This window comes from Triturus cristatus, chromosome 9, assembly GCF_964204655.1.
Source record: "Triturus cristatus chromosome 9, aTriCri1.1, whole genome shotgun sequence".
In the NCBI taxonomy this organism is placed as follows: domain Eukaryota; kingdom Metazoa; phylum Chordata; class Amphibia; order Caudata; family Salamandridae; genus Triturus; species Triturus cristatus.
This window is the reverse complement of record NC_140592.1, coordinates 1,019,262,992-1,019,283,260: the sequence shown is the minus strand read 5'-3', so window position 1 is coordinate 1,019,283,260 and position 20,269 is coordinate 1,019,262,992. Positions and strand designations below refer to the sequence as shown.

Genomic DNA, 20,269 nt, shown 5'->3' with positions numbered 1-20,269 from the left:
TGGGGTAGAGTAGGGGGTAGTGTTTTAGGGTTTTGGGTAGGGCATTGGTGTTTGGGTAGTGTAGGGGTTCGTGCTGGGGTGGGGTTTTGGGTAGCGCAGTGATGTTTGGGAAGCGTAGGGTGTCGTGCTGGTGGTTTTGTTTTAGGGTTTAGGGTAGCACAGTGGTGTTTGGGTAGTGTAGGGGGTCGTGCTGGGGGTAGTGTTTTAGGGCTTAGGGTAGCGCAGTGGTGTTTGGGTAGTGTAGGGGGTCGTGCTGGGGGTAGTGTTTTAGGGTTTAGGGTAGCACAGTGGTGTTTGGGTAGTGTAGGGGGTCGTGCTGGCGGTAGTGTTTTAGGGTTTAGAGTAGCGCAGTGGTGTTTGGGTAGTGTAGGGGGTCGTGCTGGGGGTACTGTTTTAGTTTAGCACAGTGGTGTTTGGGTAGAGTAGGGGGTAGTGTTTTAGGGTTTTGGGTAGGGCATTGGTGTTTGGGTAGTGTAGGGGTTCGTGCTGGAGGTGGTGTTTTGGGTAGCGCAGTGGTGTTTGGGAAGCGTAGGGTGTCGTGCTGGTGGTTTTGTTTTAGGGTTTAGGGTAGCACAGTGGTGTTTGTGTAGTGTAGGGGGTCATGCTGGGGGTAGTGGTTTAGGGTTTAGGGTAGTGCAGTGGTGTTTGTGTAGGGGGTCATACTGGAGGTGGTGTTTTAGGGTTTAGTGTAATGGTGTTTGTGTAGTGTAGGGGGTGGGGTTTTAGGGTTTAGGGTAGTGCAGTGGTGTTTGTGTAGTGTAGGGAGTCATGCTGGGTGTAGTGTTTAAGGGTTTAGGCTAGCACTGTGGTGTTTGGGTAGTGTAGGGGTGCGTACTGGGGGTGGTGTTTTAGGGCTTTGGGTAGCGCAGTGGTGTTTGGATAGTGTAGTGGGTCGTGCTGGGGGTAATGCTTTAGGGTTTAGGGTACCGCTTTTATGTTTGGGTAGTGTAGGGGGTTGTGCTGGGGTAGTGATTGAGGGTAGCACAGTGGTGTTTGGGTAATGTAGGGGGTCGTGCTGGGGGTAGTGTTTTAGGGTTTAGGGTAGCGCAGTGGTGTTTGGGTAGTGTAGGGGGTTTTGCTGGGGGTAGTGCTTTAGGGTTTAGGGTACCGCTTTGATGTTTGGGTAGTGTAGGGGGTTGTGCTGGGGGTATTGTTTTAGGATTTAGGGTAGCGAGGTGGTGTTTGGAAAGTGTAGGGTGTCGTGCTGGTGGTAGTGTTTTAGGGTAGCGCATTGGTGTTTGGGTAGTGTAGGGGGCGTGCTGGGGGTGGTGTTTTAGGGTTTAGTGTAGCGCATTGGTGTTTGGGTAGTGTAGGGGGTCGTGCTGGGGTAGTTTTTTAGTTTAGCACAGTGGTGTTTGGGTAGTGTAGGGGGTCGTGCTGTGGGTAGTATTTTAGGGTTTAGGGTAGCGCAGTGGTGTTTGGGTAGTGTAGGGGGTCCTGCTGGGGGTAGGGTTTTAGGGTTGTGCAGTGGTGTTTGTGTAGTATAGGGGGTCATGCTGGGGGTAGTGTTTTAGGTAGTGCAGTGGTGTTTGGGTAGCGTAGGTGGTCGTGCTGGGGGTAGTGTTTTTGGGTTTACGGTGGTGCAGTGGTGTTTGGGTAGTGTACGAGGTCATGCTGGGGGTAGTACTTTAGGGTTGAGGGTAATGCAGTGGTGTTTGGGTAGTATAGGGGGTCGTGCTGGGGGTAGATTTAGGGTTTTAGGGTAGTGCAGTGGTGTTTTTCCAGTGTAGGGGATAGTGTTTTAGGGTTTAGGGTAATGCAGTGGTGTTTGAGTAGTGTAGGGGGCCGTGGTTTAGGGTAGCGCAGTGGTGTTTGTGTAGTGTAGGGGTCATACTGGGGGTGGTGTTTTAGGGTTTAGTGTAATGGTGTTTGTATAGTGTAGGGGGTGGTGTTTTAGGGTTTAGGGTAGTGCAGTGGTGTTTGTGTAGTGTAGTGAGCCGTGCTGGGGTAGTGTTTTAGGGTTTAGGGTAGCGCTGTGGTGTTTGGTTAGTGTAGGGGTACGTGCTGGGGGTGGTGTTTTAGGGTTTTGGGTAGCGCAGTGGTGTTTGTATAGTGTAGGGGGTTGTGCTGGGGGTAGTGCTTTAGGGTTTAGGGTACCGCTTTGATGTTTGGGTAGTGTAGGGGGTTGTGCTGGGGGTAGTGTTTTAGTTTAGCACAGTGGTGTTTGGGTAGTGTAGGGGGTCGTGCTGGGGGTAGTGTTTTAGGGTTTAGGTAGTGCAGTGGTGTTTGTGTAGTGTAGGGGTCATGCTGGGGGTAGTGTTTTAGGGTTTTGGGTAGTGCAGTGGTGTTTGGGTAGTGTAGACAGTCGTGCGGGGGGTAGTGTTTTAGGGTTTAGGATAGTGCAGTGGTGTTTGTGTAGTGTAGGGGATCATGCTGGGGGTAGTGTTTTAGGGTTTAGGGTAGTGCAGTGGTGTTTGTGTAGTGTAGGGGGTCATGCTGGGGGTAGTGTTTTAGGTTTTAGGGTAGTGCAGTGGTGTTTGGGTAGTGTAGGTGGTCGTGCTGGGGGTAGTGTTTTAGGGTTTAGGGTAGCGCATTGCTGTATGGGTAGTGTAGGGGGTCGTGCTGGGTATAGTGTTTTAGGGTTTAGGGTAGCGCAGTGCTGTTTGGGTAGTGTAGAGGATCGTGCTGGTGATAGTGTTTTAGGGTTTAGGGTAGCGCATTGGTGTTTGGGTAGTGTAGGGGGTTGTGCTGAGGGTAGTGTTTTAGGGTTTAGGGTAGCGCAGGGGTGTTTGTTTAGTGTAGGGGTCGTGCTGGGGTTAGTGTTTTAGGGTTTAGGGTAGTGCATGGGTGTTTGGGTTTTGTAGGGGGTCGTGCTGGGGGTAGTATTTTAGTTTAGCACAGTGGTGTTTGGGTAGTGTAGGGGGTAGTGTTTTAGGGTTTTGGGTAGTGCAGTGGTGTTTGGGTAGTGTAGACAGTCGTCCTGGGGGTAGTGATTTAGGGTTTAGGATAGTGCAGTGGTGTTTGTGTAGTGTAGGGGGTCATGCTGGGGGTAGTGTTTTAGGGTTTAGGGTAGTGCAGTGGTGTTTGTGTAGTGTTGGGGGTCATACTGGGAGTGGTGTTTTAGGGTTTAGTGTAATGGTGTTTGTTTACTGTAGGGGGTGGTGTTTTAGGGTTTAGGGTAGTGCAGTGGAGTTTGTGTAGTGTAGGGGGTCGTGTTGGGAGTAGTGTTTTAGGGTTTAGGGTAGCGCTGTGGTGTTTGGGTAGTGTAGGGGTGCGTGCTGGGGGTGGTGTTTTAGGGTTTTGGGTAGCGCAGTAGTGTTTGGATAGTGTAGGGGGTCGTGCTGGGGGTAATGCTTTAGGGTACCGCTTTGATGTTTGGGTAGTGTAGGGGGTTGTGGTGGGGTAGTGATTTAGGGTAGCCCAGTGGTGTTTGGGTAATGTAGGGGGTCGTGCTGGGGGTAGTGTTTTAGGGTTTAGGGTAGCGCAGTGGTGTTTGGGTAGTGTAGGGGGTTGTGCTGGGGGTAGTGCTTTAGGGTTTAGGGTACCGCTTTGATGTTTGGGTAGTGTAGGGGGTTGTGCTGGGGGTATTGTTTTAGGATTTAGGGTAGCGCAGTGGTGTTTGGGTAGTGTAGGGGGTTGTGCTGGGGGTGGGGTTTTGGGTAGCGCAGTGGTGTTTGGAAAGTGTAGGGTGTTGTGCTGGTGGTAGTGTTTTAGGGTTTAGGGTAGCGCATTGGTGTTTGGGTAGTGTAGGGGGCGTGCTGGGGGTGGTGTTTTAGGTTTTAGTGTAGTGCAGTGGTGTTTGTGTAGTGTAGGGGGTAGTGTTTTGGGGTTTAGGGTAGTGCAGTGGTGTTTGTATTGTGTAGGGGTAGTGCTGGGGGTAGTGTTTTAGGGTGGCGCAGTAGTGTTTGGGTAATGTAGGGGGGCGTGCTGGGGGTGTTGTTTTAAGGTTTTGGGTAGCACAGTGGTGTTTGGGTAATGTAGGAGGTCGTGCTTGGGGAGGTGTTGTGGGGTTTTGGGTAGCGCAGTGGTGTTTGAGTAGTGTAGGGGGTCGTGCTGGGGGTAGTGTTAGGGTTTAGGGTAGCGCAGTGGTGTTTGGGTAGTGTAGGGCAGCGTGCTGGGAGTTGTGTTTTAGGGTTTTCGGTAGGGCATTGGTGTTTGGGTAGTGTAGGGGTTCGTGCTGGGGGTGGTGTTTTGGGGATTTGGGTAGCGCAGTGGTGTTTGGGAAGTGTAGGGTGTCGTGCTGGTGGTAGTGTTTTAGGGTTTAGGGTAGCACATTGGTGTTTGGGTAGTGTAGGGGCTTGTGATGGGGGTAGTTTTTTAGGGTTTAGGGTAGCGCAGTGGTGTTTGGGTAGTGTAGGGGGTCGTGCTGGGGGTAGTGTTTTAGTTTAGCACAGTGGTGTTTGGGTAGTGTAGGGGGTCGTGCTGTGGGTAGTGTTTTAGGGTTTAGGGTAGCGCAGTGGTGTTTGGGTAGTGTAGGGAGTCCTGCTGGGGGTAGTGTTTTAGTTTAACACAGTGGTGTTTGGGTAGTGTAGAGGGTCGTGCTAGGGGTAGTGTTTTAGGGTTCTGGGTAGTGAAGTGGTGTTTGGGTAGTGTAGACAGTTGTGCTGGGGGTAGTGTTTCAGGGTATAGGATAGTGCAGTGGTGTTTGGGTAGTGTAGTGGGTCATGCTGGGGGTAGTGTTTTAGGGTAGTGCAGTGGTGTTTGTGTAGTGTAGGGGGTCATGCTGGGGGTAGTGTTTTAGGTTTTTGGGTAGTGCAGTGGTGTTTGGGTAGCGTAGGTGGTCGTGCTGGGGGTAGTGTTTTAGGGTTTAGGGTAGTGCAGTGGTGTTTGGGTAGTGTAGGAGGTCATGCTGGGGGTAGTACTTTAGAGTTGATGGTAGTGCAGTGGTGTTTGGGTAGTGTAGGGGGTCGTGCTGGGGGTAGATTTAGGGTTTAGGGTAGTGCAGTGGTGTTTTTCCAGTGTAGAGGATAGTGTTTTATTGTTTAGGGTAGTGCAGTGGTGTTTGTGTAGTGTAGGGGGTCATACTGGGGGTGGTGTTTTAGGGTTTAGTGTAATGGTGTTTGTGTAGTGTATGGGGTGGTGTTTTATGGTTTAGGGTAGTGCAGTGGTGTTTGTGTAGTGTAGTGGGCCGTGCTGGGGTAGTGTTTTAGGGTTTAGGGTAGCGCTGTGGTGTTTGGGTAGTGTAGGGGTACTTGCTGGGGGTGGTGTTTTAGGGTTTGGGGTAGCGCAGTGGTGTTTGGATAGTGTAGGGGGTCGTGCTGGGGGTAGTGCTTTAGGGTTTAGGGTACCGCTTTGATGTTTGGGTAGTGTAGGGAGTCGTGCAGGGGTAGTGTTTTAGGGTTTAGGTAGTGCAGTGGTGTTTGTGTAGTGTAGGGGTCATGCTGGGGGTAGTGTTTTAGGGTTTTGGGTAGTGCAGTGGTGTTTGGGTAGTGTAGACAGTCATGCAGGGGGTAGTGTTTTAGGGTTTAGAATAGTGCAGTGGTGTTTGTGTAGTGTAGGGGGTCATGCTGGGGGTAGTGGTTTAGGGTAGCGTAGGGGTTTTTGGTTAGCTTGGGAGGTCATGCTGGGGGTAGTGTTTTAGGGTAGTGCAGTGTTGTTTGTGTAGTGTAGGGGGTCAAGCTATGGGTAATGTTTTAGATTCTAGGGTAGTGCAATGGTGTTTTTGTAGTGTAGTGGGGTCGTGTTTTAAGGTTTAGGGTAGTGCTGTTGTGTTTTGGTAGTGTAGGGGGTTGTGTTTTAGGGTTTAGGGTAGTGCAGTGGTGTTTGGGTAGTGTAGGGGGTCGTGCTGGGGGTAGTGTTTTAGGGTTTAGGGTAGCGCAGTGGTGTTTGGATAGTGTAGGGGGTAGTTTTTTAGGGTTTAGGGTAGTGCAGTGGTGTTTGGGTAGTGTAGGGGGTCGTGCTGGGGGTAGTGTTTTAGGGTTTTGGGTAGTGTAGTGGTGTTTGTGTAGTGTAGGGGGTCTTGTTGGTGGTAGTGTTTTAGGGTTTAGGGTAGAGCAGCGGTGTTTGGGTAGTATAGGGCATCGTGCTGGGCATAGATGTATGGTTTAGGGTAGTGCAGTGGTGTTTGTGTGGTGTAGGGGGTCGTGCTGGGGGTAGTGTTTCAGGGTTAGGTTAGTGCAGTGGTATTTGGGTAGTGTAGGGGGTCGTGCTGGGGTAGATTTATGGTTTAGGTAGTGCAATGGCGTTTGTGTATTGTAGGGGGTTGTGCTGGGGGTAGTGTTTTAGGGTTTAGGGTGGTGCAGTAGTGTTTGTGTAGTGTAGGGGGTCGTGCTGGGGGTAGTGTTTTAGGGTTTAGAGTAGTGCAGAGGGTAGTGTTTTAGCGTTTAGGGTAGTGCAGTGGTGTGTGTGGTGTAGGGGGTCATGCTGGGGGTAGTGTTTTAGGGTTTAGGGTAGTGCAGTGGTGGTTGTGTAGTGTAGGGGGTCGTGTTTTAGGGTTTAGGGTAGTGCAGTGTTGTTTTGGTAGTGTAGGGGGTCATGCTGGGGGTAGTGTTTTAGGGTTTAGGGTAGTGCAGTGGTGTTTGGGTAGTGTAGGGGGTTGTGCTGGGGTAGATTTAGGGTTTAGGGTAGTGCAGTGGTGTTTGTGTAGTGTAGGGGGTAGTGCTGGGGGTGATGTTTTAGGGTAGTGCAGTTGGGTTTGTGTAGTGTAGGGGGCGTGCTGGGGTAGTGTTTTAGTTCAGCACAGTGGTGTTTGGGTAGTGCAGAGGGTCGTGCTGGGGGTAGTGTTTTAGGGTTTAGGTAGTGCAGTGGTGTTTGTTAGTACTGTTTGAGCACTCCCAGGGATCTCCTATGCCTGAATCAGCTGATGTGTCTGTTGCTTTGCTAGAGAATATGCATGTGTCCTCAAACTGCTTGCTTCTGCCCACTTAATACCACGGGCTCCTAGCTGTCCTGGCTGCAGCTGCTGGGGGACCCATGTGGTTTGTGGGTCTCTTTGTGAACTTGCTTTGCCACCTGAGCCCCTGACTAGACTGAGAGCCTTGCCATTGCTGCACTGTAGTGCGGCTCTTTGTCTCTCCCACGTGAGCACCAATATTAAATATGCCTGCTATGATCACCCAGCCAGACCCCCTCTTTGCACCCGGCCGTATCCCTGGCTAGGAATAACCCCTGCTATCAAGCTCTACGCCGCCCCCACTCCTGACTGTGCACTACTGACTGCTGTTGGTGCCTGTGCTGGGGAGCCGCGTCCGACTGCTGCTGTCTTCCCTGTTCGGCCTCATGGGAGCAATAATAAATGCACCGCTTGCTACAGCAGTACTAGAATAAATACGTTGCACGTCTCCTCAAATGAAATTAATTTGATTGTGTTATTATGACTGACAACTAGTGGCTGGTTAACTTACAGTGTTCGTTCTGTCCTTCTTCTGCCCCCCGGCTGAGGCAGCCTGTCTGCACTGGTGACGACTGGCCCTCAGCCTCTCACCGTGGTCTCTTGACTGCATGTTGCATCATGTCCACTGGCCCGGGCTGGTCAGAAATAATTTGCCGGCTGGTGGCGTGACCATTTAGCTCCTGGTCCAGCCCCACAGGGGGGGCCGTCCGGCTGGGCAGGAGACCGGTCTGAGTGAGGTGCGAACAGCAGTGTGCAGGGGGCTGAGCACCATGATCCCCCAGCCGCCACCCAAACAGTGAGTGAGACTGAGCAGCCGGGCCAGTCCACAGCAGAGTGAGCCCTCACAAAATGTCTGAGACTGTGTCACTCACTGAACCTGGGCCGGGCTATGACATCACTCAGGCTGTCTAGTGACTCAGAGCCCTGCTGCGCCCCCCACAGGAATAAAAAAAGGTTCATTTTAGCAGCGCTAGCTGCCACTCTGTAAGGCTGAGCCTGAGCTAGTAGGTGGGCGCTCAAGCCTACGGGAGCAGCCGGCTCAAGCGCTGACGTACGCTGCCAGCTGCCACACACTGTTTGCAGCGCGCTTTCTGTGACTGCTCTGAGACTATGCATTATGCGTGACATCGCATTTTAGTGCGGTGATGCGGAGCACCACACTGAAATGTGTTAGTCTAACGCCTGATGCGTGGTACTAGGCAGGACTGCCTCAGGCATGATCACCTTCTTATCCTAGTGGACTATTAAACAAAAAATGTCAATAGGTCTGCCCTTCCTACCCCAGGCTTGTCGGTTGGTTATTACCACAGATGCTTCCTTAGAGGATTGGGGTACTCATCTGCAGGTTCTGAAGCCAGCAGCAAATGGGAACCCTGTCCACTACTACAGTACATCTAGCCTTGCAAACCTTTCTTCCCCGAATACAAACTTTGGCTGTGCTCATCTACACCGACAACACCATGACCATGCACTACTTTAACAAACAGGGGGGCCCAAGATCTCACCTGCTATCCCAAGAAGCAGAAAATATTTTGGAATGGTTGATCTGACACCAAGTGCATCTGAGAGCAGAATATGTCCCTGGGAAGCAGAACGTCATAGCAGACACTCTGAGCAGAATGAGAACAGTTAGAATGGGAGATGAATCAGGAAGTCCTGGAGAACATATTTCACCAATGAAATGACACTGATCCGGAGCCCCCTCTTGTTTCCCTGAGACACTTTAACCTTGGAATTTCACCAATATTCTACACTATGCAAGAGATGCCACCCATTAAAATTACATATCTCTCTCTAGCCTTGTAGCGACTGTCGCAAAGAAATGTCTGTCACCGGTCAGTGGAGCTGCACATAAATGCATGCTTCATAAATGTTATCAGAAAGTGTCCAAGACTTGAGGTGTAGGAATCTGAAAGCATTGACTTGAATAAACAGACCAGAGATTAAATGTGCCGAATGTAGATCATCTTGGGACAGTGGGGAAAAAACAAGATTAAGCATGACTTTGATGCAACTAAATCTCTAGCAGGAGAACCTTGTACATTGAAAGACAGCTTCCTAATCGATCTTTTTCATGTTCTGTTTTGAGTGGCTGGTTAATACATGTTGTAGCAAGTTCTAAGCGGGTTGCTACATTGGATTAGCATCTACAAGTTGTTATTAATAAAACAAGAAATTTGGATTGGGGCCCACTTTTGTTAAGGCATCTGCAACTAGTGACAGATAGGAGCCACCATTTATAATAGGGGAAGACAGTAATAAGGGTTAATGTCCCATATTGTGGATGCCTTTTCTCTCTTAAGTGTTCGAGTCCTTCCAGTGGCGGACCCAAGTGCCATCCGAGTGTGTGGGGATCTGCTCTGTAGACTGGCTGCTGAAGTGTGCTGCATCTTAGTAGCTTGAGTAAGATTTTGGGCTGTAAGGATCAGGTCTTAAAATCCACCCTAGTGATGAGTGAGCATGCACCTTTAGTTGTAGAACATCTTACATCTGATAGAGCCTTCTAGCTGCAGATTCCTTACCTTTGAATTTTCCAAAGCGTCAGGCTTGATCTGGCAAAATTTGCTCGAGCAATAACCGTTACACGCACTGTTAGGTGGCTGCATTCGGCTCCACGTGACGTTGTTGTTAGCGTCGGTTATGACATCGCGGTCACCTATATAGGCGCCGCGCGGACCTCAGTTCTTTTTTTTCCATCGTGTGCGAGAATTTCTTCGAGTAGACAGGGTTTTTACCGTGTGGTGCCTGTCACCGCATGATGTTTATTACCGACCTCACCTCGTCTGTCTCTGGTATCTCGAGCGCGACTCAAAGTTTTGCTCGCACTGTCAAGCTATGGCTCTGAAGGCCGTGCGGGATCAGGCTATGAAGCTCCTTGCGGCCGGGCAGTCGACACCATCCAACGAGACTCGGCGGAGATTCCAGTCGAAGAAGAGGTCATGGGACCGCTCCCGGAGACCCAAGCCCTCTTTGTTTCACTCGAGGTCATCGGGACGATCAGAGAAGAGGAACAAGAAGATGAAGAAGAAGAAGTCCAAGCGGACTTCATTTTCGCCTCGATTGTCGTCTGTCGACAAACGAGGCTCTAGGCATGGTTCTCCGGTTCCGGAGCCAGGGTCGGCCTTGCGTCTCCCTCCTTTTACGGTTCCCGGACCGACCCCTCGGTTAGCCCTCCGGCCCGGTGGGTTGGAAGGGACCCCATCGGATTCTATGCCATCAGCTCCAGCCACGGTGCCGGTGGGTCCTCAGGGATCTGATCCCAGATCCGGGACGATACCAGTCATGCCATTGTGACCTCCCCTAGGGTCGGACCCGAAGTCTGTGCCTTCGGTGGCGCCGGTGGTGTCAGACTCATTCTTATCCTCGACATCACGGAGTCAGAACGGCGTCGCTCGATGCCAATTCTGACGTCGATTGAAGCCAGGGGTTCTATGTCGTCGCCTGAACATTTTGATGATGTTTAAGGCTCTGGAGAGGATTGGGAGGAGTCTATGGACCCTTCAGTACACAAGGAAGGTTCTGTAAACACTTGCCCAGATACTGGCATGCTCTCTCCGCCAACTGTGGCTACGGAAAAGGGGGCATCTTATGCTATGGTGGTCAAGAGAGCAGCCGAGGTCCTTGAACTGAGTTATTCTCTGTGCAGGTCAGGCCTAATCTGACCCAAGTGCTTCAGCCAGGGGCTTTCACCTCTGAACCCCTTTTGCCCTTCAATGAAGCACTTACTGATGTCCTTCTGGGCATGTGATCCAAGCCTAGCACAGGAGCTCCTGTGAATAGGACAATTGCACGCCGCCATCGCCCGGCTCTGGGTAATCCAAAGTTCCTCACTCAACAATCCACCCCTGAAAGCTTGGTGGTGCAAGCATCTACCTCCCAGGGTGTGTTCCCTTCTGCCCCTCTGGATAGGGAATTCAAGAGGCTGGAACCACTTGGAAATAAGATGTTTTTTTCCTCCAGCCTGGCATTGCGGTCGGTGAATACCGCATCCTTATTGGGCCATTTCTCCCACTCCCTTTGGGAGATGGTTGCGCAAGTGCTGCCACAAATCCCAGAGGAGGCACAGGCTGTGCTCTCTCAGGCAGTTAAGGATGGGAGCGATGCAGCAAGATTCACCATAAGGTATGGCATTAACACCACTGGTTCGCTGGGCAGAGCGATTGTGAAGCCACTCCTGGCTTAGAACAACTTTCTTCTCCGGCAATGTCTAGGCAAACTCAATGGACATACTGTTTGATGGATCCCATCTTTTTGGGAAGAAGGCAGACTCTGCCCTAGTGAAGTTCAAGAACTCTCGAGCTACGGCCAGATCCTTGGGCCTCTCTTCAACTCCTCGTGGCCAGTCTAGCTTTCGCCCCTTTTGTGGCAAAGGAAGGTGTTTCCAGCCTGGTCAGCCCTATCCCAGCCACTGTCCTGTGCAGAATTCCCAAATTGAGCGGGGACGTGAACGTGGTTCATTCCGACCAAGGAATGGAAGCCAGAAGTCGTCGGCCACCCTACCCTCGGCAGCCGCAGCCTCCAAGCACTCTTAGCCTGACTGACTCTGCAAGACCACACCATTCCAGTTGGTGGGACAATCCATCATCATCTCCCCCACTGGAGGTCCATAACATCGGAGAAGTGGGTCTTGCACATCATTCAGGTAGGCTATTCTCTGCTTTCCCTTTTTTTTCCTCTTCCCATTCTGCCAAATCAAGAACTACTGACAGAGGATCATTTAAAATTGCTCCAAGAGGAAGTCACAGCTCTCCTGGCCAAGGGAGTCATTGAGAGGGTCCCAGATTTAGAAGTAGGCAGTGGCTGTTATTCCCACTACTTTCTGATTCTGAAAAAGAACACAGGGTTGCGGCCCATTTTAGATCTTCGAACCGTCAATCTCTTACTCATGAAGGAGAGGTTCAAGATACCTACTTTAGCTCAGGTTTTATTGCCCTAGACCAAGAAGACTGGTTGGTAGAGTTGCAGCTGCAGGATGCGTATTTTTACATCCCCATCCTGCCGGGCCACAGGCGTTACCTATGGTTCAAGGTAGGCCACAAGCACTTTTACCATGCTCCCCTTTGGCCTTATCGGTACCCCTCGGGTGTTCACCAAGGTGATGGCGGTGGTCGCAGCTGATCTGCACAGGTTAGGAGTGTCAGTCTTCCCCTACCTCTACGACTAGCTGTTGAAGGCGTCCTTGTCCCGAAGTTACACCTGACTCCTTTTCAGATGTACCTTTTCATCAGGGCAGTTCTGGACACAGTGCAGGTTCGGGCCCATCTTCCCGAGCAGCGAGTCCAGGATATTCAGGTTAGGATTCTTATGTTGCAGCTCCTGTCCTGGATTTTGGTGAGACTAACTTTGAGGCTGCTGGGCCTCATGGCCTCCTGCATCCTATTGGTAAAGCATGCCAGGTGGCGTATGCGGGCTCTGCAGTGGGACGTGAAGTTCCAGTGGCCGCAGCATCGGAGAAATCTCACCTACGTGGTCCAGATCTCGAAAGGAACTGTGAGAGATCTGCAGTGGTGGTTGACGGACAGAGATTGGGTCAACTGCACACCCCTCTCCCTTACCCAATCCGATCTCACAGTCATGAAGTATGCATCACTTCTGGGATGGTTCAGCCATCTGGAAGAGGTGGAGATCAGGGGACACTGGTCTCCGGCGGAGTCGGGGCTCCACATCAATTTGTTGGAGGTTCAAGCGATTCTGTTGGCATTGAAGGCATTTCTTCCCCCGGTCTAAGGGAAGTTAGTATCGGTGTTCACGGGCAGCACCACCACCATTGGCCGAAATTTGAAATTATATGGTACCGAAAGCTCTATTGACCCTCTTTCTGTGAAAGGAGGGGGTTGGTAAGATTTAATCTCTAAGGTCCCATCACTGCCCAAGATTGTAACCTCTTATTTAAAACTCCTGCCTTTGCTTAACAAAAGGTTTCTTGAAAGAAGAATGTAATTCTAAGATAAATATTACCGCTCTGACCTAACCGAGCAAATGAAGAAGCAAAAAAGTTTGCAGGATTAGTTTGTTACTTTTGTGAAGTGCAGGTACAATTTTGTGGGGCTGAAAGGGCAAGGAGAAACAATTTGATCTGCTGCACATCACAGAGGGCCAGTTTAGCTGGTCCACACTGGAAGACCGCCATTATGTTCTTGGCAGAGCAGGAGTTGTGGACATGATGTGAAATATCTGATGGTGCACTCTTCAGGGGAGTTAGCTCTTCTAGTCTCCGCTAAGTTAATATTAGCTCATTTGATCCTCCTATCCAAACAGCAAACTGTGGGAAGGGTATGAGGTTACACATTCAGCCCTGTCAGTGGCAAACACAAACGTGTACTCAGAAAACCTGCTCTTATGCCCCTGGCTCTACAAATCGAATAATAAGTGCCGCAGCTGTTTGCTAAATAAGTGGGACAAATGGATATGAATACACTTGTAAAAATCTAGAATGACACTTGTCAAGATAACCAGTATGTGTCCTTGAAAACATTACAGTGAAATATTATAGGAGCCTTGACATCTTTTGAAAATGTCTGATCACATTGTGGTTGAAGAAATCAGCAGAAAAGGTGAAAAGCCATGGAAATCATAGATTATTCTCTTCCTGTTTTTGTTCAGCAAGGGTCAAACCAAATTCGGTTGGACACACTTAGATTAATTTTGACTAAAGCGGTCTGCTTGTAGAGAGTAATTGGTAATATACTTTATTACAATAACAGTGTCGGTCCCTCAAGGTCTGGGAGTGAACGTCCGAGATTAGGTGTACTTTTACTTACAATTGACAAGATACTGCTCTGCTAGACGCTTGACAAAGTGTGGTTCCATCATCGTTCCCAGGCCCTGTACCTTCTTACACAGGGCTGTGATTTGAAGTTGGTGGAATTAAGCGGTAGGTTGATCATCATAAGCAACATTAACATTTGTTACTGGCGCTCTCCTTTTTCAGAAAGATCAATACAGGTACAGGATTTAAATAAAAGTTGTTTAATGGCTATTATTCTGAGACGCACTGCATAGTTTTTAGGTATTTAGGGATTATCTTTCAAGTTTCTTCAGGGCTTTTGATCACAGCTTTCGTCACATGGACTATGTCACGGGGCCAGTGTATTCTTTGCCTTCCCTTGTTCTAAGAGTGGTGGTTACTGTACCTTTACTCTTTGTTTGATTATAGTACTGGTGGAAACATATACTTTCTTACACCTTCTATTCTGTTCAGTGTCCATATTGAATGGCTGCATCTGCCGCCACCTGGAATTGTAAGGCAAAATGGTAGCATTATCACAGCATGCTACACATTGTTTCTTCACAATCATTATGATGTTTTATCCTCTTTTATACCAGATGGGACTCCTGTCTCTTCATGCTTCTTTTTTCTTTTGGGATAAATGGGATATTTTTGAGTTCTGGAGCTTCTTCTGTTCTTGTCTTTGGGACTGCACAATCTACCCATGATCTGATGTCCGCCATTGCATTAAAGGCACTCCAGAGTGTCCCTTCTGTTTTACAGCTCCTTCACTGGGTTTCTCTGCTGTGACTGACGTCTGATCAACTTTTACTCGCATCAGAATGTGTACCCAGTGTGGATGTGTTGATTAAACCACTTGACAGGTCTTTGTCCTGGGCTGTAAAATATTTGGGAATCACATGATTCTGCCGCAGGCCTCCTGTAGTGTCACACTCTGGTCTGACTCCTGAGTGGCTTATTTCCAAAGACTTATGAGTGGCTTAACTCCAGAAATTGCCTATTAATTTTCCCTATGGCTGTTACTCCTTTCATCTTCATCTATGAATGAGATTAGAAACCAATGAAACACCAATAAACTGTGTGTGGTTCTTTAGTCGTGTTGAGTGATCCCCTTCCACACCGACCCCAGTCCCCCACAAAGTGATTTGAGAAACTGGTGGTTGACAAAGCAGAATTCTTGGGGAAAAAATTTAAAGGTTTATTATTTTTAAAAATACATTTGTATTCAAACACCAGGCATAAGGTTCGAGTAGTCTTTTAAGTAGGTATGTCCTGTTTGATCAATACGTCTAATGACCTTAAACAAGACTGTTTTAGCAGAATTTGATTTACAATCCTTTTCTAATTCCAACACCTGTTATTTCTTCATTTCATTCATTCTATTATGGGTTTTTATTGCCCTAAAGAGACTGGGGGCCTTGAGTTCCTGTAGACGTTTTCTCCAACCCATTCACCCTAATCCTGGTGATTCCGATGTCCCATGCGTCCCTGTCCATTTGATTCCTGGTGATGTAGATCCCAGTGGGTTGCTGATCCTATCTTTGATATAGGCCACTAACTGCACCCAAGGCACAAAGAAACCGTGAACAGTGTGTGCAGCCCACTGACTTCAACTATGGTTGCAGGAGGTCCAAGTAATGCACAGCCGTCTGATTTTAGGTGTGTGGATATAGGTCATGAGCACTGCTATGAGCACTGTGCAGCCCACAAATTTTAACCACAGTGACAGACTGATTGAGTAGCCAATCATAGTTTACAGCTGAAATAAAGGTTAAAATGTTGCACACTGTAGCCACAGTAACATATGTTATGGGTAGCATATCACACATTGGCTGTAGCCTTGGAGCAGATGTTATGAGTTGTATGATGCACACCGACCGCTGTTGTGGAGTACACTTCCTGGGTAGTATCCATCTCACTGTTACCATAGAGCGAAATCCATGGATAGTGTGCAGTTTGTTACCTGCAACATATGGTGATAGTAGAGTAGGAGGTAACTACAGGCTCTGTCAGTGGCATATTGAAGGTGATGTATAACATAAGATGCATATTGCAGACTGACTGCAGCTGCAGTAATCATAGATGCCATGGGAAGCCTGCAACACCCTTACGTCCATGGGGCATAACTCTAATGTAGTATACAACTCATTAATTATGTTCCTTCTTATTCACAGTCAGTTGCCAGCAGAGTCCCATTCGCCATCGCTCAGCGACAGTAGCGGGATTGAAGGATCGAGAGGACAGCATCCTCCAGAGTACTGCATCCAACCATCATGCTGTGGCCACCGCCTTGCAACGACTAGTGGAGAAGCAGGCAAACCGGCAGTACTCCACTTCCAGTCACCTGGGCCTTCTCACTCAGCAGGTTTGTATTTCCAGCCGCTCATGGCGTGTCCTGGCAACTACCTTGGTCAGTATAGCTGTGGTTATCTAGAAAGAGGAAGGATTTTGTGTTGGCAAAGAGCATTGGGCAGTATTGCTGTTTTGGCAGACCACTTTATCAAGAGAGCGGGAGCCTCTCTTGAGTGGAGAATTGGTAGAGAAGTTGGTGTGCGCAGAGCATGAGAGGTCTCTTGTGGTTGGAATGAGCTTGGCAGAGCATATATTGGAGTGCTCCCACAGACCGAGAGCAGGGCGCCGAAGTTTGTGGAAAGAGCAGAGGAAGCAGGATTTCATTTGTAGGTAGAACACGTGAGAGTGGGGACTCTGTCGAAGGACATATTGAATTACTGCTCTTTTGACAGAATGTTAGAGGAGGACAATATGTGCGAGTGAAGCTCAGAGGAGAGCAAAGGCATTCTTTATTTCTAAATTTTATGGACTAACAAAAGGCACTGAAATGCCTTATTTGCTCAGTACTTGTGCTATTTGACAATAACAATGTATAGAATTAGTGCAAAACAGGTGATGATTATATTTAGGTAATGAGATATAGTTAGTATAGTATAAATAGTTGATCGTACTGGATAAAATGTTGTTATATCAGCTCTGCTGGCTGAAGGTTCTTCTCACAGCTGAGCTCAGACTACCCAACAATGCACAAACAAAGGATGTTGACATCCAGTACGCTGCTATCCTCACTTTCCATATTTGATCCTCTTGCTCTGACCATACCATCTTGCATATTCTGGCCCATATTCCTCCCGCTCTTTTCCCCATCAATGCTATCACTCTAATTAAAGGGAAGCACTCGCTTGATTCCCTCCAACCGTATTGTAACCAAATCTTCAAAGACAGCATACGTCTGCAGCAAACTACATCATTGAGTTGATACAATGACACCCTCAAACATGTTTTTATTCACACTACCCCCTACATGGTTTGTCCACTAGTTGCCCATGGCAACATCCCTGTATTTTGTCTGATATTCGAGCTTTGAAAACCAACATACAAGAATGCCTTCAGCAAATAAGTCAAATATAAGATTACCAAAAATCTGTAGGCATACATACAAACCATGGATGTATTATCATTTCCAAAGCTTAAGGCTTCAATTTTTCTAACCCATAATGACTGCACATAGAATAAATCTTTCTGTCTTGCACATCTTACATATACACTTCTCTTTTAGCTAATGGCTACATATCCTATTTCAGTTCTACAATTACTACCCAAAAAGTTACGTACCTCACTACTAACAGAGCTTGTACCAGTTATCAGATCTGCAAACCTGACCTTTACTCTCTTTCATTCAGTCCACAAACAATGAACCCTCTTTTGTCCATCATAAAGTTCTTCTTGATCAAATATAGCAATGTAATGATAGTTTTTATCAAGCTCCTACTACGCATAGGTTTTCTCTCAGTGGTAATGCTTCTACAAGCAAAGCAACCTTCTGACTGCTCCACTATATCCCAGCTCCACTTTTCTTCAAAATACTGGAATGCAGTTTCTTTCACCACATTACCTTACATCTTTCCCTTTATGACCTGCTTAATTTTCTTCCAGTCAACAAACACCACTCTATTTCATTTAGCCATTGCAATCACCTCTCATCATTCCACATATTACTTGATTTATCTGTCACACTCGATTCTCTTGATTGTCCCACTGTCCTGTCCTTCCTTAGTAACCTGTGCATTACCAGTTTGTCTTAAACTATTTTTCCTTTGATCTCTGATCTCTCTTTCTCAATAGTTTAGAACACCGAATTCTTCCTACCTTCTTTACTACCTTTTTTCTCTCTTTGCCATCTTACTCACCAACACAAAATTTCCTAATTTGGGTTTCTTTATCATCTAATCAAAGATGACACCCACATGTCCTGGTCATTTCCTAACTTCTTTTCTTTTCCCCAATCATTTTTAACTGTGCAGCTGCCATTCTTTACTGGCTCACTTTGTGGTACCTTATGTTGAACTCATCTAAGATGCCGTCTCCTGTATTTTTCTTTTTTGACTGCACATATCCTTAACCAAAGTCACTTGTCCTTTTCTAACGCTCACATGTCCACTTCTAACATCCTGATTTTTTCTCCTCTACCAGATGCCTTAGTGTTGCATTAAGTCCCGCTATGTCCATGGAATTTTTCTTCACCTCCATGGCCAATGCAACATGGTCGCAGGCTCTAAATATAAGAAAAATCTTACCATTTATTCCTTTCCACACAGCCAAAGCACTGGTCAACTCTCTGGTTTTTGGTAAGTTATATTACCAGAGTAGTTTACTAGTGGTCCTGAATAAGTAATGATTCTCCCCAGTAGACAAGGTCTTCAGCCTCACTACTTGAGCCTTGTACAATGTCCGATGCATACTCCTGCCAGCTCACCCTCTCCCATAAATCAGACATTTTACTAGCTGGTAATCAGAATTAAAGTTTATACTGTTTGACTCCTTTACACGTCATACTCCCACTTTCAGTTTAAGATTGGTCCATCTAAACATTTAGTCTCACCCAAACCACCCACAATTGAATTTAGGTTGCACTACTTTTATTATCTCGGTCCCTTCCACTGGAACTTACTTCTTAGCATCTTAGCACGTACCTCAACTATTACTCTGGTAGCAGTGGCTAGTATTAACTGCACCTCCCCAAACAAAGTGACTTTGTACGTTTGCTAGACGATGTATGAAGTAAACTGGTGCTACAAAAGACTACACCTTCACTACCCAAAAATGTAATAGGAGTCATGGTAGGACCATTCCTACCATGCCGTTACTCATTACGCTGTGCAGCCACGCATGGAGACATCTCACTGGCTTTTCAGTAGATGTCAAGGCAAACTTGAGTTATAAACTGGTAGATTGCAGTAGCTATTTAGAGAGGTGATCAGCTTCTCCCCTAGAAAGCTTTAAGGACAGCCAAGCTAAGACTTGCTAGCTCGGCTAGGTCATCCCATTGAGGCAGATCCACTAACAGTACAGGAAGTTTTGAGGCTACTTCAGGCACAACCCTCACAGCAGAACAACCTTCACAGCTGCTCTAAACACCCCAGTGGTTCTACAGCTTCTTTCAGGGTGGAGGTTGGATCTACAGAATGCTTTCGCCAACAGCAGCAGCAAATCCAGTCTTCGCCATCCCATGGGGTTTCGCTAACACCCCCCACTCCCTTATTTCACATTCTGCCGATGAGGTGGAGGATCACCTTACCACCAGTTGGGAGCTGATTCCAATAGATCACTGGACCATCCAGTTAATCCGTAAAGGCATTATCGTACCCTTTTATCCTTGCCTTTGGACAATGATCGCTCTACTAGGGTGTACTCTCCAGCACACGCCTCAATTTCAGGAAGTCTTTGAGTTGCTAAATAAAGGGGTCATAAAGGTGATACCCTTGAAAGAAAGAGGCATGGAGTTTCACTCCTTTTGCTTCCTGGTCCCAAAGAGGGATGGGCGTCTGAGACCCACCCTCAAGATTAGCCTCTTGAACCTGTTCATTCTGTAACACAAGTTTATGACACTGTCCTGTAGCTTAGGTCTGCTGCCCCTTAATGCAGGGGATTGGCAGGCTTCTTGATGCTTCCCGGAAACGGGAGGCCTTTCAGGCAGCAAACCTCTAGCGCATATCTAACACACAAGCATTGTTAGCTAGATATGACCGTGCACACTGGGATGAAATGGAACAATTACTCCAATTTCTACCCCAAGAACATAGAGCTAAAGCTTAAGACCTAGTGAGAGAGGGACAACTTATCTCAAATATTCAAATCAGGTGCTCTAGATGCTGCTGACACAGCTGCCAGAGCGGTAAACACCAGTGTCCTGTTACGAAGGCACGCCTGGCTTCGCATTTCTGATGGATAAATCTGCCTGTGGATTCCTCACCTTATGGATATCCCCTGCGCCAGCATTCCGCGGAATTTTTTCCTAGCTCTCCACCCCGACGAGGAAGTCGGCTACGCTCGCGACTCCGCATGACGTCACCGGAGCCATAAGAGAGCCTCGTCGGTGTGATGACGTCAGTTCCCCTTTTTTCCGCGCCGTCAACGTGTAACGGTTTTCTAGCAATCTCCATATTTTCTGTAGTTACTTTGTTGTTCCTTATACTTTAACTGTTGCTAGAAGTGATGTTGTCTTCGAGGAAGTATGGTTTTAAGCCCTGTAGGGAATGTGAGGGTCACATGTCCATCACTGACCCCCATGAAGATTGTTTCTGGTGCTTGTCGTCAGATCACGACATGGAGGACTGTTCCTGTTGCAGGAAAATGAATCCTAAAGCACTTAAAGAATGGGAAGCCAAGTTGTTTCTGACAAAGGCGAAGAAAGAAGGAAGAGGGCGTAAGCGTGATAAGTCGAAGTCGTCGACTTCGCATACATCGAAGTCGAG

General features: G+C 47.9%; 1 protein-coding gene across 8 annotated transcripts in view; it reads left to right on the top strand.

The window, feature by feature from the left end:
- TTLL5 (tubulin tyrosine ligase like 5) overlaps nt 1-20,269 on the top strand; it is a 1,306,640-nt gene that overhangs the window by 754,691 nt on the left and 531,680 nt on the right. For all 8 annotated transcript variants that reach the window (XM_085626706.1, XM_085626705.1, XM_085626700.1 and 5 more), the window contains one exon: nt 15,677-15,867. In XM_085626706.1, coding sequence (XP_085482832.1) covers nt 15,677-15,867 — 191 coding nt within the window. The remainder of the gene's footprint in view (nt 1-15,676; nt 15,868-20,269) is intronic.